We start from the raw sequence: 18,010 nt of genomic DNA on the forward strand, positions 1-18,010 counted from the left end.
CAGGACAGAAGACTCAAAAGTAAAGTAGCAATTATACATAAAACACTGAACCATAATCTTCAAATACAAAAACAAAATTTTATAAAATACTCAGAAAGACACAAAGATAAAGGCACATTCCTCATCCCATATGCTAGGACAAATTTGTACAAATACTCCTTCTTCACTAGTGCTATTAGAGCATGGAATGGGTTGCCTGAGCTAGCCAGGAAAACCAGTGACTTGGCAGAATTTAAGTCATTGGTTAACATGCATGACTGAATGCATGACACTTAGGACGTAATCATCTTCTTTTTTGAAGTAATGTCTGTATTATATAAGATAAGATAACCATATATAGTAGTAATGAGACTTTAACCAGTTGTAAGAAAAACATATCCACTTTCAAGGAAACCTTTATCCAGTGTCACAGTCCATTTTATCTTTTTATTTTACAGTTGTCTTGCATTTAGTAAAAAAAAAATGCTATTGTAGGTCTACTTATCATTGTATACCATTACAATTAACAAAAATGTTTTTGACTTTTTGGTTACTTTCACTTATTAAGAGAGCCATTCTATTGCATTTATCTTAATTTTGTATGCCTAGTTCAATGATGATGGAGAGTTTATTTTTCATGGTGTTACTTTTATTCAGAGGAGAACCCTTGCTTAGTGAACAATGGAGGCTGTGAGCATCTGTGTACAAATGATAGAGGGCGTCCTGTGTGTCAGTGTTATGAAGGAAGATACTTGTCTCCCAATGGAAGGTCCTGTTTGGGTAAGATATTTACTCAACATACATCTGTAGTTTTGCAGAATTTTCTTTTTCAGATAAGGATGCAATGCTAAGAATCTGGAATCCTGTTGACCAGGTATCCCTCTCTCTTTTTTCCTCCACAGTAATTGTCTTACCCAATTGAATAGTCATGAAGTCATCCACATTTTTCCCCCATTTTTTTTTTGATGGTACAGTTCGATGAAGGAACACAAATTTGTGCCATTTCTTGGTGTACATATTCCATTAAGTTTTTATTGATATGTGAATGACAGGAGGTCATCACAGAGCTCTGTTCATCTTCTTACCCTGTGACACTTCACCATTGGAGTGCTACAAGTGCCCCTGCTTTCCTGTTGCTTTTAGAGCATGAAATGGTTGGTTGAATCAGCCAGGAAAACCAAAAGTCAGCAGAGTTTAAATCTTCAGCTAGCATGAATGACAAGATTTAACACATGGATACATGTGTTCAAGTGCTTGGCTTCTGAACCGACGGGTCTTAGGTTAAAATCTCTGTGAATTTTGGATGACCCCGAGTCCAACTAACTCTGATGTGTACCTGAAATCAGTAGGGAAAAATAAAGGTAGGTGGTCATTGTGCCGGCCATATGACATCCTTGTTAAGTCAGCCATGGAACCTGATGACCTGCCCATCATCTGCACTATATAGATTGCAAGGTCTGAAAGGGGAACTTTACTTTTTTTGTACATTTATCTTCTGTATTGGAGGAAAGTCTGTACTTGAAAGATTAGTTGGTATTTAAAATGATACCTTAGGCATAGCTTCATATTTAATGTTTTCTAATAATGGCAATACAATCTCTTTTCTTTTCTAATGAGTTTGCATTATGGGATATGTTTCAGACATAGATGAGTGCAAGGAAAATAAAGCACAGTGTCTACAGACATGTATCAACACTGAAGGCTCCTACATTTGCACATGCACCCCAGGGTACCAGTTAGGGGTAGACAACAAGTCTTGCTATCGTAAGTATACGCTTCTCCCACCGTTTGTTTTGGGCAGAAATTCCCTTTTTATTAGAATCCATTTCATAAACTAAATAAAGCTGCAAAACATATATAAGCATACATTATATCCTATGGGTTTTTTTTTTCTTATTGCTTTAACTGTAGGTTTAGCCTGAGCTAATGTACTATATTACTGACGCTTTTATATAGCTTTTAATTGACTTAAGCAACTAAATCATTCACTTTATTTAGACATTTTCATTGCAAATAAGATCTTTTTTCTTAAAATCTTGAGTTTTAGTTATCAGCTGTCTATAAAACTATATTTAAAAGGGCTATTTCAATAAGAAAAAAAATTGTCATGAATAATAAAGAAGTTAAGTTGGCAACACTTTATCTTAAAGTTAGGTTACACTAATGAAGCTTGAAGTATGTAGACATTGCAGTGCTGCATTTTGGAATTGAAGTTTTCATAAAGTAGGTTTATTGATCCTATGCTATTGTTCAGTTACTACCAACTTTAATATTCCTGAACACTTCAAAATAGTTTGGAAGATCTGGCCACAAGGTTTTCATCCATAGCCTTAAAGTTGCAAAACCTTTGTTTTCTATACCGAGTCCTCAGGAATGGGATGAAACCCTAGGTGTTGTGTTGATTTTGTGGGAATGGGGATTGCATTTTGTTCCTGTTTATTATGGTACAAAGGGAATGAATCCTGTCAACTTGTAATGGTCTTGTTGTTGCATAACTCCATAAGTGTATTAACTCCCTTTGCTGAATTTGTTTGTCCTCCTTGCATCGATAAAGAACAAAACTCTTGCATTTTGGTGCTTGCTGCATGACTTTGTACAAGTGAGTTGGATGAGATACTTGAGCATATGTATGAGCAGACTGTACAACGTGAACAGGTTACCTCGATGAACTAATGATGAAACATTTAAAGGATACTATCTACACATTGTTCTGAAGTTCTTTTTTTTTAAAGATAACAAGTTTAAGTTAAAAGAAAGAGATCCCGAGGGAAGGTAGTCTGCAGGTTTTAAAATTGATACACATTTTATTTTCTTCACTTGTTAGCTAGCCTTCTTTTTTCACCCTTCTATATAGCTTAAATGGTGGGGAAAGTCAGATTAAACCTGGACAGTAAAAAGTTGAATGTAGTGACTCTCAGCCATAATGAAATCATAACCCTCGTTTAGACAAAAGGTCATCCCTGCTGTCAGAGTAAAGGAGAAAACATAGCATTGACTCGTTTTAAGGTAGTTTTATTGACAAATAAAATGCATGCATCTTGAAATTTATTTTCAAGTTTTTTGAGTCATGTGTTAGTTTCTCTTTTTTCTTTTTTGTTCTTTTCTCTTTTTTCTTTTTTGTTCTAAAGAGATTATTTCTTTTCTTTTTTAAAATATACTTTTCTTAATCAGTCAGTGGTCCAATAACCGAGTCTCTGGTTATTCAGGCATTGTTATCCTTCAGTTGGAACCACTATTTGTTGAATCTTTTCTTTAAAGCCTCATAGAAATGCATTTAATCAGACTATCAACAGAATAATGTTAAAAACAAAAAATATAGACAAATCTTTGGAGTCAGTTTTTGTCCACTTGATGTTTTAATGAATGAATCTTATCTTGAGGAATATTGTTTTAAGTGAATAAATGTTGTGTCCCTCTCCTTTGTTGAAAATACATTAGGTGTGATAACCAAATGAGAAGTAGGAATTAATTGCATATTAAAATAATAACGTGTGAAAAATTATGGTGAAACATTTGTAACTGTAAACTGAGCTTGTATAGCTCGTAGGGGTGTTGTGTCTTGTATAGCACATAGGGGTTATTTTCATTCCATTGCAATGAATTTATAATTAATTTCTCCTATCGTTGAAGTACTGCAGTCTGGTTATTAAGCAGTAGAGTTGGACTATGTCTGTACTACCAGTACTTGTGGTTTCATGTGTGTTTGTGATACAGACTGTCAATATACAGTTCTATCATTCTATGTGGAAAATTCTATCATTCTATGTGGAAAATTCAAATCTGTTTGTGGTCTTTATTCTCAAAATACCTCTCCACAAGTACCATTTCATCCCAAATCATGCTGAAATTGATATTTCTTGATTTCTAAAATGATATTATTGGTTAGGATATGGATGATTGCTCTATAGATATTTAAAATGTTTCAGATATGGTGCCATTATGTTATATTTTAAACTTAGACATACACTTTAAAAATTTTTTTTTTTTTTTTTTAATCTAACCCTTTTTTTTTTAATAATTAATAATTTGCTATTTCATGAAAATATTTACCTAGAAATTAACTTACTGACCTTCATGAGTATTATGATGAATAGTTTAAAAATTTGTTTTATTCAGCATTTTGCTTTCTAATATTTTGTTTTGACTAGCATTTTAAATGAATTATTCGGTAAAGGTCTTTGCTTGCATATTATCCTTTTAATAGTCATATATGCTTTATTAAATTTAGTTAGTCATTGGCCAATGGCAATCATCACAAGCATTATTTACTGTCTGCATCAAACTCTTAGCTATTAAAACTGTAGTTTTCTTTATTGAACTAATGGATTGTCACTCCCCTTTACTTGTCTGCCCTTTGCTGTCCGTGTGCCAGTTCTGACTAACTCCAGCAGAGATGAGGGACAAGGTAAATATTCCACATTATTTTTTGAGTACTTTAATATACTGACTTGACTCTGTTCATCTTGTCGTACGACTGCCCAGCAGCCAGTATAATTTGTTAAATCATTTTGAGTTTTATACATTTTATTTTTCCACTTTTAGAATTTTTATTACAGATTTGTAATACTATCTAGTAATAAGCTTTATCTTCATGAACATTTTAAATGTGACAGAACCATTATTCTTTACATTTATTAAAACTAATAAAAAAAACACTAATTTTATGAATCATTTGAATATAAAATTATCAAATTTTATAATTATTAATAAAGCTTTTTTTAAAATCTTTATTGTTTTATTGATATTTCACTGAAAGCACAAATTACTTATTTATTATAATGATAAACAAAAAATATTTTAAATTATAATATTTTTGTATGACCATCTTGAAATGTATAAATAGGTTTTATGATATGAGCTTACATAGATTAAGTGATAAAAGTTTTTAAAAAGGTTGTTCTTTAAACTATGCATAAAGTTGCTTCTTTAAAAGATATGTTTTTAGTTAATTAAAAGTTACATAACTTTAAACTTTCAACCTATTGTCATTTAAAATCTTGACATAGTATTTTGATTAGTACTGTGAAGAAAATAAGTCTTAAACAAACTTGGAAAGACACAGTTTAACACAGCAGCACTGAGCTCACATCCAATGAAACATTGTCTTTTTGTAATTGTCCCACACATAGCTTTACAAACAGAGTCCATGTCTGAGAGATTGAGGACCTCTGGGAATAAATCTGGTAAATTTGGTGTCTAGTAGTCTCCTACAGTGTGGTCACTAAGTAGATGAATAGAGAATTAAAACACCAACATGTTTACCTGTTTTATGACTTGGATTTTACCTTTAAACTCGTCCTTGTGCGGGTTTTAAAATAGGCACAAGCATATGGTCATAAATATATTTATTTGTTTTTAATTTCTGATTTCCTCTTTCATTTATTTATTATTTATTTTGAAACAAAAAGAAAAACCATACCACAAACAACTTATGAAGAAAAACATATTTTTAGTGCATTTTGTTGTTTTTTTTCTTTAGCCTTGTATTGCATTTAGTTGTGCATTATCCCATATATTCAGATAAGATTTTATGTGAGCTAGCGATGTTAGACTATCTGCATGTTTTGTTTTGTTCTTGTTTGATTTTTCTCAAGTTTTATTTCAAATACCGCTTTTTGTATTATGAAAACATACATATGATACATGAAATTTTTTTTTTTCACTTAAGATTCTGGCGCACTTTAATTTCAACAATGTGTTTAAAAAGCAGAAAAACAGAAGAAAAAAAAACACCTTAATTTAATAAATACTAAATTATATTCTCTATTCATTAGATACAGGTCTATTAGTTTATAGTGTGTACTTTTCTTTTTATCATTTTAGTTCTTGTGATCAATGATGCCAAATTTAACTTATTTTTGAGTCTCTTATTTATTCATTTCTAGTTTATCTTGCTAAACTCTTTCAAAACAAGTTAACCACAATGGACACTGATTGTACACAAGCATAACTAGATCTTTAAGACATTGCTGATTAAAAAATTTGAACAAAAACCTTACAAAATGCATTTTACTCGTATTTTCTGTATTGAAAAAGCATTTAAGTAATTCATTGCTACCACTAACTCATTTATCTTTAAAGTGTTTGTTTTTTATTGTCAAAGTTATAATAGTCTATATGGTTTAAACTGTTTCTTTTAAAGCTATTTTGTAGAAAAATCAAACCATTGTGCCAGAGCTTATTTGATGACCTTTGTCTCAGGTATCGCCATGGAGATTGTAGACTACTGCGCTTTAAGCAATGGGGGCTGTTCTCACAAGTGCAATCACTCCTCTGATGGTCCCCTCTGTTCCTGTAGACAGGGGTACATGCTCCAGGCTGATGGCAAGTCCTGTGAAGGTACTGTGTTTAGAAGTAGAGTAGAAGTATACAAAAATATATAAGAAACGAAAATTTGGACAAAACCTTTAATGCAAATGGTTTCTTTCTGTCTATTCAGACACTTTATTTGACACTTTATTTCGTTATGCTTTGCAGTTACTTTTTTTTCTTATAAAGTTATATCTACTCTGTATGATAAAAAGTTATTTTTCCCATTCCCAATCTCGGATCAAGCTGAAATTTTCCAAAAGTATTTCTTTTACCTGACAATGCATAAATCAATATAAAAAATTTACCAATTAGTTTATTAACTGTTAGTAATTAATTATTTTGTTTGGTATCTTGAACAAGGGGAAAGAAATTATATTTGACAGATGTAGGGGTATATTGAGCACCTTTTATGCATTTAATTTTAGTCTTATAATCATTCTTATATGCTGTTATGCTTAATATACATACACTTGATTTTCCTTAAAAATTAATTTTTTAGGTTGATTAACTGCTTTAGACATGAGAGTAATTTATAGACTATCTATATTTATCTTCCTTTTAATATCAAAGATATATATAAAAAAAATAATATATTTAAACTAAATTCAACTCTTATTGTCTGATAAAACATTTGTTCATTATTATTTCTCCCACACCCAATCTCAGATCAAGCTGAAATTTTGCAAAAGTATTTCTTTTACCTGACAATGCATAAATCAATATAAAAAATTTACCAATTAGTTTATTAACTGTTGGTAATTAATTATTCTGTTTGGTATCTTGAACAAGGGGAAAGAAATCATACTTGACAGATGTGGGGGTATAAGTTGAATTAGTCCCCTTGAGGTATATTGAGCCCCGAGTTTACATTTCTTTTTTGCATTTAATTTTAGTCTTATAATCATTCTTATATGCTGTTATGCTTAATATACATACACTTGATTTTCCTTAAAAATTAATTTTTTAGGTTGATTAACTGCTTTAGACATGAGAGTAATTTATAGACTATCTATATTTATCTTCCTTTTAATATCAAAGATATATATAAAAAAAATAATATATTTAAACTAAATTCAACTCTTATTGTCTGATAAAACATTTGTTCATTATTATTTCTCCCACACCCAATCTCAGATCAAGCTGAAATTTTGCAAAAGTATTTCTTTTACCTGACAATGCATAAATCAATATAAAAAATTTACCAATTAGTTTATTAACTGTTGGTAATTAATTATTCTGTTTGGTATCTTGAACAAGGGGAAAGAAATCATACTTGACAGATGTGGGGGTATAAGTTGAATTAGTCCCCTTGAGGTATATTGAGCCCCGAGTTTACATTTCTTTTTTGCATTTAATTTTAGTCTTATAATCATTCTTATATGCTGTTTTGCTTAATATACATAAACTTGATTTTCCTTAAAAATTAATTTTTGAAGTTGATTAACTGCTTTAGACATGAGAGTAATTTATAGACTATCAATATTTATCTCCCTTTTAATATCAAAGATATATAAAAAAAAATTATATATTTAAACTTAATTGAACCATACCCTATATTTTTAAAAGATGTAAGTTGTTTGGAAATGTAGAAGTTGCCTGACTTTAGAAACATACTGTTAGGAATGGTGTTTCTGCAGGCCTAAATAATTTAAAATGTTGATTTATTTAAAGCCCCATGAATCAGTCATGCTATTGCATATTTTATTTGATTGGATTATAAAATATACTTATCGTTTGTGTATTTTAAAATGAGCCACATTAAAAATTAGTCTTGTATATATTGTTAATTTAAATTAGTTTTGTATTGCGGCCATGAATAGTTTCATTTAATAAAGTTTTTAATCTGAGCTTTCTTTTTTTTTTGAAGATATCAATGAGTGCTCAGGATCTTCTCACTGCTGTTCTCACATCTGTAACAACAACCCTGGAGGTTACACCTGTGGCTGTACACCTGGCTTTGTCTTGAAAGACAGGTGCCAGTGTGAAGGTAGGTAACACTTGTTGAGAGATTGGACCAGTAGCTGCAAGCTATTCAAGCAGCACATCTCATTGGCTAAAGCAGTCAAGTATTCAAGTCATAAAATTATTTCATAATTTAAAATGATTTCACAAAATGCTAGTGTTGGCATATTTGAATCAACTTATTAAAATGAAGAAGCAGTATTTAATAAAGTGTTGCAGATCTTCTATGTAGCTCTAAACTCTAAAGTGCTAAAGATTAGTCAAAAGTACTAAAGAGTCACATTGTTTTCTTTGAGAGTTTAATTATTTTTATACCATCTCTCAATACACACAGAGTCAATCAACTATGTTCTGAAGTAACACAGCTTGATTGAAGTTAAATCCTTTAAAACTCAATCCATTAGAGCAATGAAATATTTGTGTATATATTCAAATTTGAAATCTCAGTGATAAATACAATGAAAATATTTGCACTGTTAACTGACAGTAATGGAGCTTGACTGCTTGTATGCACAGACCAACTACCCCAATATCTATCTGACTTGGTTTTCTTTAATTTTTAAAACATATCTTTCCAGTAGTCAGTATTCTTACTGCGAACCAGTGTACTTGTTTATGCTTAAGTTTTTGGCTTTTCTGTTCATCTAGAATGTACACTATTTCCTCCTTGAAGAGCTTCTTGAACCTGTCTTATGAACCAAATGTTCAGTCAAGCTTAACACCCATCTTTGTCACCCTGTTGAAGTAGTACATTTCCAGAACATTCTAATGCTTCTTGTGTTTTCTCCTTTCCAGATATCAACGAGTGTGAAGATGGAAATGTGGAATGTGAGCAGCTTTGTGTCAACTCTGTCGGCTCCTACAGCTGCACTTGCAATACAGGCTTCATAGCTAAAGGGAAGACTTGCATTCGTAAGTTTTCTTCCACTACATTGATGGCATGAACGATTTGAATTCCAGACAATCACTTCTCTATAACTATACATTTTTGTTTCCAGAAAGATGTCATTTCTCTATATTTATTCATTTTCAGATAAGACTTCTCAGCAATTATAAAATGAAATAATGTTTTTTTTCTTTTTAACATGTAACAGTTAAATCATCTGAAATGTGCATGAATTATTGATTTCATAAGTTTTTGTACCTCTTTTTTAGAAGATGTAGATTTGTAATAAACACATTTGAAGATCAAGAAATGGAAGAGAGTTCTACAAAAAAAAAATCTAATTACTTTGAAAAATAATTTAATTTTTGCTGCAAGATAATGTCAAGTACTATCAAAGAGTGTATAAACTATAATTGCAAGATGTTTTTTTATGGGTTTAGCAGCTACTAATGTTCTTGTTTAATTTTCTTTACCTTTACCTATCCCTTAGTCTGTTGGGACACTATGCAAGATTCATCGACTGTCTTTTTCTATTCTTGTATAATACCAAAGAAAAAATGTTACTATTAGAATATAAATAATGAAAAGGATAGTGAAAATGATGTGTGCAGTGCAGATGTTGTCTAATAGGTTTCTAAAATTGGACATTTTAGATGCAAGACTGGATTTCAAATCATGAACATTTAGAAGCTTATAATTTTTTTTTAAAACAAAAAAGAAAAATGCTGTAAGTGATGATCAAGGCTATGTTTTCTTACCAATAATATATTTTTGTCAAAGTAGTAAATGGGGAAACAACTCATTGTGTACAAGGTAGTTCTTACTATACTTAGGCATTGAAAGGCACCACCATTGTTCAAGAAATAGAGTGTGTGTTAACATCTACCACAGAAAAAAGAAATAAAAATCAAGATATTCAATAGTTTTGTTGTTTTTTCCCTCATTTTTTTTTCCTGTTTTCCCTACACACATTTACTATTTGTTTATTGAATTTCTTTCCTGTATGAGATTATAAGTGTTTAGCCTCCTGTATGGGATTATAAGTGTAATTCTTTTGGATGCTTGTATATTTTTCTCTAGATAAATCTAGATCCAGTTCATAGTATTCAATTGGGCTGGATATAAAATTAAGTTTATTTTTCAAAATAAAACTTTGGCTTATGTTTATCAATTAACAAATTTAATTATTTAAAAATGTTTGCAAGCCTTAAAAAGAAAGTAACATGATTTTTTTTTTATTATAATGTTCACAAATTACTTTATAATTGGTTATAATTTTAGTATTCCTGTTTAGAATTTGTGTTTCAATTAACTATTTGTTTTTACCTGTTTATAAATTACATTCTTAGTGTTGATGTTTAGACAAGGAAAATCAATCTCTACAGTTCAATTATTCAGTCACTTGCTGGCAATAGCTTCTTAACTAGTGCAACAATAGGCGTTATGTTTAGTTCTTTTCAATGAGGGTTCAAATCTCTGAAGTACTCTCTCAAATCAAGCTCATAACTCACTTTGAGAAATTTTAAATTTCTGTTGATTAAGCATTAAGAAATACTTTATTGTTTATAAATGGCTACTTTAGAAAGAACAAAAAATCATATACGGAATAGATTCATTCAGATAGCAAAATTGTGTTTAAAAGTCTTGCATACTTTGCCACTTAGAGCAAAAATGACTATACAGATCTTGACATTTTATTAAGGAATCTGTCTACATTTGTGAGAGATTGTTTTTCATCTGTTTTTATATTATTATTTTTGGTGTTTATATGTTTGATCTTTGTTGTTATTTAGCTACAGAAGCTCGTATTATAGACCCTGGCCCGCAAAGAGGAGACCTCCCCATGATAAGGTTCCAAAGTACCCCAAAGTCAGTAATTAGTCTTGACGCTGAGTACGATGAACATTCCCTCTCTCAAGAACTGGCTGATCATCAAACTATAATTCGTTAGTATTCAGTTTTAACTAATTTCTCTCATTATAGAGATTTGGCTATATTTTATTTATTCTATACATAGTCAAAACTAACATTAAGTGACTTATGCTTTTCAATCTTTGTGTGCATCTTGCCAGTTAAAATGTTGCTCCGGGGGTTTCTTTCCGCTCCTAAGCTTGACACCCTGAAGTTAAAAAGAGACAGTCTGGTACACCTTGTGCCACTGAAAACTGACTCATTGCCTAGCTTCTTTTTAATCTGGAAATAATTACCTCAAGGTGATCCATTGAACTAAAAAGTGTTAGTTCTCTGACCTACACATTGAAGTGGCTGTGTTTTCTAATTGTCACTCTATCTATTAGACTTCTGCCTCTCAAAGTAATCTGCAGATTCAGAGAAGCCTATATGGTAACACACTGAAGAAACTCAAAGAGTTGAATAGAACCTGTTGATGAGTTTAATACCTTTTGAAATGAATTCTCCATTGATGGACTAAAATTCACATCAAACATAAATCACTTAGTATTAATCAAAGTATTAAAGTTTCAAAAAAACTACTGATAGCAAAGCACATTGAACAGTAAATAATTATTGATGAAACAATCATTGACCCAGATATTTTGAATCTTTTCCCCTTTATAGTCTCCCAAAAACATTGTTATTCTGGACCCTTTCTTCGAATTTTCTATTCTTGTGACCCTCTTATTTGTTTGCAAAAATATTTCTCTGATGACATCCTTTGATCTGATCGATTGACTTACCACAAAACAATTGATCCATATCTTCAATCAATATCTTACCAGGCTCTATACTCTCATAGCCACAATGCACAGACCAGTAAATACTTACATTTTTCCATGAAGCTAGAGATTCTATTTACTGGTCAGTAACTCATGTCTAAAAATATCATTTGCCTAACTAAATGTCCCAGAGGCAGTTACAATCCTTTTTGAATAGGCATCCCTTATTTGTATCTTGCACAGGTCATAGGGGCTTGTTTCTTGTGCAGGTCATAGGGGATTGTTTCTTGTACAGGTCATTGGGGATTGTTTCTTCTACAGGTCATAGGGGCTTATTTCTTGTACAGGTCTTAGGGGCTTGTATCTTGTACAGGTCATAGGGGATTGTTTTTTGTACAGCTCAAAGCTCAATGAATAAAAGATCATTGCATTTGTTGATGCTTAAATGTGTGAAACCAATAAGCTGACCTAATCTGCTTTGTACTTGTGTACCATATACTACAAATAAACCAGCAGGTTGATGATTGCTGTCTTCCCTTATAAATGAATTATGCTTTTCATCTGTCACTGAGTATTGATAGCTTCTTTTTCATTATGGTTGTGAAGTGAGAAATGTTGATATTCAATTATAGTCACTAGAAGTATTGACTGTTTTCCAAGTCTCTGATGGTCTAAACCCTTTACCATTTAAGCACATGTTTCGAAATTCTTATAGACTTGTATTTTGTTTGTAGTTCTGTTTACCAGGTTAAAAACATGAAGTGAAATTGATCAGTCGGTTGTTAGACATGAATTGTGGAATGGAGCACAGCTTGTAATAGTTGTAGTATTTCTCTCATAAATAAAGCACATTTATGTTGCAACCTTTGAACTGGATTAATTTCCATGCATGTCATTCTTACACTTAATTTATTATATTAGATTTCTTTGGTAGACACAGCATTAATGTTTATACTTTTGGCTTCTTGTTTCTTAGCTTGTACATTTTTGTTCTCTTTCACTGTATGTCTTCAAATATTATAAAACAGCTCCTCTGCCTGTCACTGAGACTAGTTGTTATAGTAGGCCTCAATATTGAACTGTGACATCACAGTCTGTTTAGACCGTGACTTGTTGCCATTTCACAGGTTCACATATGTTTTGAGGCCTACTATACAATTGGTCTAGGTGTGACTTTTGTATACATGTAGCTAGTAAAATAAGCAATTAACATTTTTTTTAGTTGAACCCTGAAGATGTACTGTTGAATGTATTTCCCTAAACTAATTTAACATCCTGTGTTTGTTATGAGTAATTTTAAATCACCTTTTCATTTTTTTTTTCTTCCTCTGGCTTCTTTCACTAGGCAATCAGACAGGTATGAAAAAAAAACAACTTATTTTTTTTTGTTATAAATTTATTGGACATCAGCTTTGCAGCTGCTAACAAAGGAACACAGCTTATTGACAGTTTAGGACCCAAATAGCCAGTAACAAAACCATATCTAGATTAATATATTTTTAATCATGTGGGTGTGACGATACGAAACTTGCATGCAAGGTTTCATTTGAGTTTTTCCCAGCAAACCGTGAGAAACTTTAATTTTAACTTAAAACAATTATTTTCCTGTCCACCCATAACTAATTTCTTGTAGGATTTATCCCCCCTCGCACGTTTCTCACGGGACGAATCTCGACATAAAACATTAACTAGCTTCTCTAGGGCTAACTTTTAATTATTGACCGCTGGGCAGGTGCATGACCAGCACACAATAAGTCGCTGCACCAGCACTACACGCCGCGGCCTAATAACTTTTCACACCTATCCCCCCCTCCCCGCAGGATACACATCGCTCTAAGAATAGCATTGCACTCGGGCTGGACAGATACATATTCGCCTAAGACTTTACTCTCACGGTAGGCAACGAATATTGACCATAAATCTGACCTGACGCCTGACATCTCCGGTACATCGATACATGTGAGAAGATCAGCTAGCTTTCTTCCCCACCCGTTAAACGAAAAGTCCCATCTATATATAGAGAGAGACCAAAGCATTCCAAATTAGGCCCGCTAGGATTCATACAGTCTCCTCTGTTAGGAAGTTTAGTTGTGAGATTTCATTAGGGACAAACGGCCTGGTTGCTACCCCTGATTGCTACCCCTGGTTGCTATCCCTGATTGCTACCCCTGGTTACTACACACGATTGCTACAACTACCAGATCTCCATAGAAAGCTGTAACCGAGGCAGACCACACCAGATACACCCCCCCCCCCCAATTACATACCTGTTAGCAAGAAGGCATTGCCTACTGTCCTTGGCCCTAACATATTGCCCAGTGTCCACAGTGCCCTATACTGCCCAGTATCATCTGCCCAGTACCCGGCCCAAACTGTCCACTGCCCAATAGTTATTGCCTAATGCCGACAGATTAGAGCAACCTTCGCAGCAGAAGATAAACTGGTGTTGAGTTAGCACGGCTCTCTACGAGCTAGAGATCACAGCTGAGAGATCGTCCAACTTAGTCTACAGCACCAACCCTCTCTACTGCTAAACAGGCAGCGGCCTCACCCTAGAGCCAGCTTGCCTACAGCATAGGGAATATCCCGAGCCGACGTCCTAAGACAGAGCCGGATGACTCATCCTTCTGAGTGCCAGTCCTACGACCGCCAGAAGACGACCCAGGAGCTAGCAGCTAAGAAAAATAAGTAGCAGACTTAGGAACATTCTTCTCCTCCAATCACTCAATAATTAGCAATCCATGATGAACAGTTATTCTAGATATTAGCACCTTTACTTCTTTTATTTTCTTAATTATAATTTTATTTAATCATTTATCTCTTGTAAACTTTCATTTATTAAATTATTTTATTTATAAACTTATAATATTGGTCTGTTCTTACTGTTAGTTGCGGTGTGCCTGTACAAAATCTTATATGTGAGCGGGATAAAATTTAATAAAATTTCCCCTAGACCTAAACAAACAAGCCATATATTAACTAATTAACATCTCGTCACATATTAGTGGGGTCTTGTCACGGGATCTGTAACTAGAATCCTTTATTAGACAGGCACAGGCATACAGCAGTAGAACTTTCCAAAAGCTAATATAGTTAACTTTATTTATCTTAAAGTAACGGATTGCAAACTAAGTGAAGAGTGTTGCTAGAGTCTTTATTTTATATCTATTTTATTTTAGATGTTATCACATATTATCTTAGTTTAATATTATTATTGGTGGTTATTTTAATTAGCATCACTGTGCTTAACATTATATTATCATTACGGGCAACGTGGTTGTTTCATACGGGCTTCATATAACACTCTCACTTCAATAATATCCCTCCTTTTAGTCTTATTAGTCTCCCATTTTATTTCTCTCATACATAAATAATGGCCAGCAATACAAGGTCCAAGACCGACTCTGACAAAAAACTGAAAATACAAGAGCTGACAGAGACAGCGGCATTGTTAGAGTTAGAGGGGCCTAGCCGCTCTGATTACATCCGACAAAAGTTGGATGAATGGGAATTAGAGGAGAAGTTAGCTCGAGAACGAGAATTCGAGTTAGCAATGGAGAAAGAGAAACACGAGCACGAGTTAGCCAAAGAAAAAGAAAAACTACAACTCGAGCACGAGAAACTTAAAAATGAGCAGGAGTTAGCTAGAGACAAAGAGAAGTATGAGCATGAGTTAGCTATGGAGCGGGAGAGACAGGCAACTGAAAGAGCTAAAATAGCTCAAGAGAATGAGACGGCTCGCACAGTCGCTGATTCTCAGCCTGCTAGCCCAGCTTCCAGCCAAGGGTCCTCAAGTAGCTCACCTAACATCCCCTTCGAGCCCTTCGATGAGAAGAGCGAAAGTGTTGAAGTTTATTTAACACGATTCGAAGAGGTGGCACGCTATTATAGCTTGCCCAAGGATAGGTGGTGTTTCAGGCTAGCTCAATGCCTTAGAGGCAAGGCTTACGAGGCTTACACAAAGCTCCCCTCATACCAAAGGGAGGACTTTGAAGCCCTAAAAGAGGCACTATTGGTTCAATTTGAGCTAACCTCTGATTCATACCATAAGAAGTTTCGAGGGTCCCGCCTTGAGCGCAAAGAAACGTATGTCAATCTTTGCGACAGGCTGGACAAATACCTCGGAAAATGGCTAGCCCTCAGCAAAATGCCAGAAACGTTTGAAGGTCTTAGAAACCTTATTCTAGCTGAGCAGCTTCGAGACTGCTTAACGCAGGAAACTCGTATATATGTCAATGAGCAACAGGTGATTGACCCTTCTGACATTGCAATTGCTGCAGACCGATACTTAGCTGCCAGACGTGACACTAAGACAAAGACGGAAGACTCAAAGCCCCAAGCAAGCACAAATAGAGCTATCTCCCACCAAGGGAAAAACAACCCACCCAACCACAAAACCAACCAGGCCGTTCATCCTCGCCCCAATACCCCGAACCCTGCTAATTATAGATCTTCTCACCCGCCCCCAAAACAATGGTGTAATTTCCATAAAATTAACTCGCACGACACTAAAGACTGTCGGAGCAGAGGTAAGCCCACCCATACTCTAAATAGTATACGCAATCCTGCACCGAGTGATGCTGAAGCCCTCGTCTTGGCCGCAGTAAGCGCTCAGTCAGGTGAGTCTCCTCATCCCCCAAGTGTCGAAAAGGCGCTGGTCAACGGGAGAGCTGTGACTTGTCTCAACGACACAGGTTGCTTGGTGGAAGCTGTAGTTCGGGAGTCATTGGTAAGCCCAAGCGACTACATCGAGGAGACTACACAAATCCAAACCGTTGATTTGGAGAGTCCGCCCAAGACTCTACCTATGGCTCTCATAAATGTAGAGTCAAAATATGTCCGCGGTCGCATCAAAGCGATTGTGATGAAATCCCCAGCCTATGATCTCATATTAGGCTGCCGATACGTGTTTCTAGGAACACCACCATACCCCAGCGTCTCTGCACCTGTTCTCACCAGATCACAGGTACAAGTGGAAGAATCTGACTCCCTCAAAGTCAATACCATTCCCACTGAGATTAGGGAAGCTCAAAAGCAAGACCCCTCGCTTCAAAAATATCTTAGGTTCGCCCAAGAAGGTGAACCCGCCCTTGGCAAGGTACAATTCTTCTTTAAAACAGGGCTACTATATCGACGAGGTAAAGAACCAGATGCCTGCAACCAGCTGGTTGTGCCCAAACCATACAGGGAGCAGGTTATGCAAACAGGTCATGCCTCCTCTTTAAGTGCCCATCAAGGTCAGAGCTCGACCCTCAACAGGATCCGATTCCATTACTTCTGGCCTGGCATGACCGAAAACATCAAACGATATGTCGCCTCATGTCCACAGTGCCAAAAGTTGTCACCAAAGAATCGCATTCCGCCCGTTCCTCTGGGAAAAACCCCTTTGATCGAAACTCCGTTTAAACGAGTATCTGTGGACATACTTGGTCCTCTACCCCGCACGAAGAAAAGAAACGCCTACATTCTTTGTGTCATATGTCAAGCATCAAGATGGCCAGAGGCCGCCCCTTTGTCAAGCATAGACTCTAAACATGTGGCTGAAGCTCTGTTCAATATGTTCACTCGGATAGGCTTTCCCGAAGAGATATTAACAGACAATGGTTCTCAGTTCACAGGGAAGTTAATGAAGGAGGTGTATGGTCTCTTTAATGCAAAACATCTCCGATCTTCGGTATACCACCCCCAAGCAAATGGTCTTGTAGAACGGTTCAATCACACTTTGGTAACGATGCTTAAACGCCTCATCGATGATAAACCAGAAGAGTGGGACACTTACCTACCTGCTGCTTTATTCGCATACCGAGAGGTACCTCACGCCAGTCTAGGGTATTCGCCATACCAGATCATCTTTGGATCTCATCCCCGTGGCCCACTAGAAATCCTAAAACAAACTTGGACCAAAGATCAACTCAACGATGAAGTCAAAACGGTGTCCAAATATGTGAAGGACCTCCAAGAAAGGCTACAAGACATACGGTCCCTGGCTAGAAGCAATCTCATCAAGGCACGTAAGAGACAAGAGAAATACTACAACAGGAGGGCTAAAGAACGGTCACTCAACGTCGGAGATAAGGTTCTCTTGTTACTGCCCAAGAACACAAACAAGTTACAGATTTGTTGGCAAGGCCCATTCGAGGTGCTGAAAAAGGTATCGCCCACTAACTACGTCATTAAAGTCGGTCGCAAGGAGAAG

The 18,010-nt window shown here is 34.8% G+C and overlaps 1 protein-coding gene across 10 annotated transcripts in view; it reads left to right on the top strand.

Annotated features, from left to right (window-relative positions):
* LOC106061485 (multiple epidermal growth factor-like domains protein 6) overlaps window positions 1–18,010 on the top strand; it is a 204,020-nt gene that overhangs the window by 146,270 nt on the left and 39,740 nt on the right. For 8 of the 10 annotated variants that reach the window (XM_056007535.1, XM_056007537.1, XM_056007543.1 and 5 more), the window contains 8 exons: window positions 637–759; window positions 1,621–1,743; window positions 4,352–4,384; window positions 5,109–5,162; window positions 6,181–6,318; window positions 8,159–8,278; window positions 9,049–9,165; window positions 10,933–11,085. In XM_056007535.1, the coding sequence (XP_055863510.1) occupies window positions 637–759; window positions 1,621–1,743; window positions 4,352–4,384; window positions 5,109–5,162; window positions 6,181–6,318; window positions 8,159–8,278; window positions 9,049–9,165; window positions 10,933–11,085 (861 nt within the window). The remainder of the gene's footprint in view (window positions 1–636; window positions 760–1,620; window positions 1,744–4,351; window positions 4,385–5,108; window positions 5,163–6,180; window positions 6,319–8,158; window positions 8,279–9,048; window positions 9,166–10,932; window positions 11,086–18,010) is intronic. The other 2 variants (XM_056007540.1, XM_056007541.1) reach the window with 2 other exon arrangements.

The sequence above is a fragment of the Biomphalaria glabrata genome, chromosome 13 (assembly GCF_947242115.1).
Source record: "Biomphalaria glabrata chromosome 13, xgBioGlab47.1, whole genome shotgun sequence".
NCBI classification, from domain to species: Eukaryota; Metazoa; Mollusca; class Gastropoda; family Planorbidae; genus Biomphalaria; species Biomphalaria glabrata.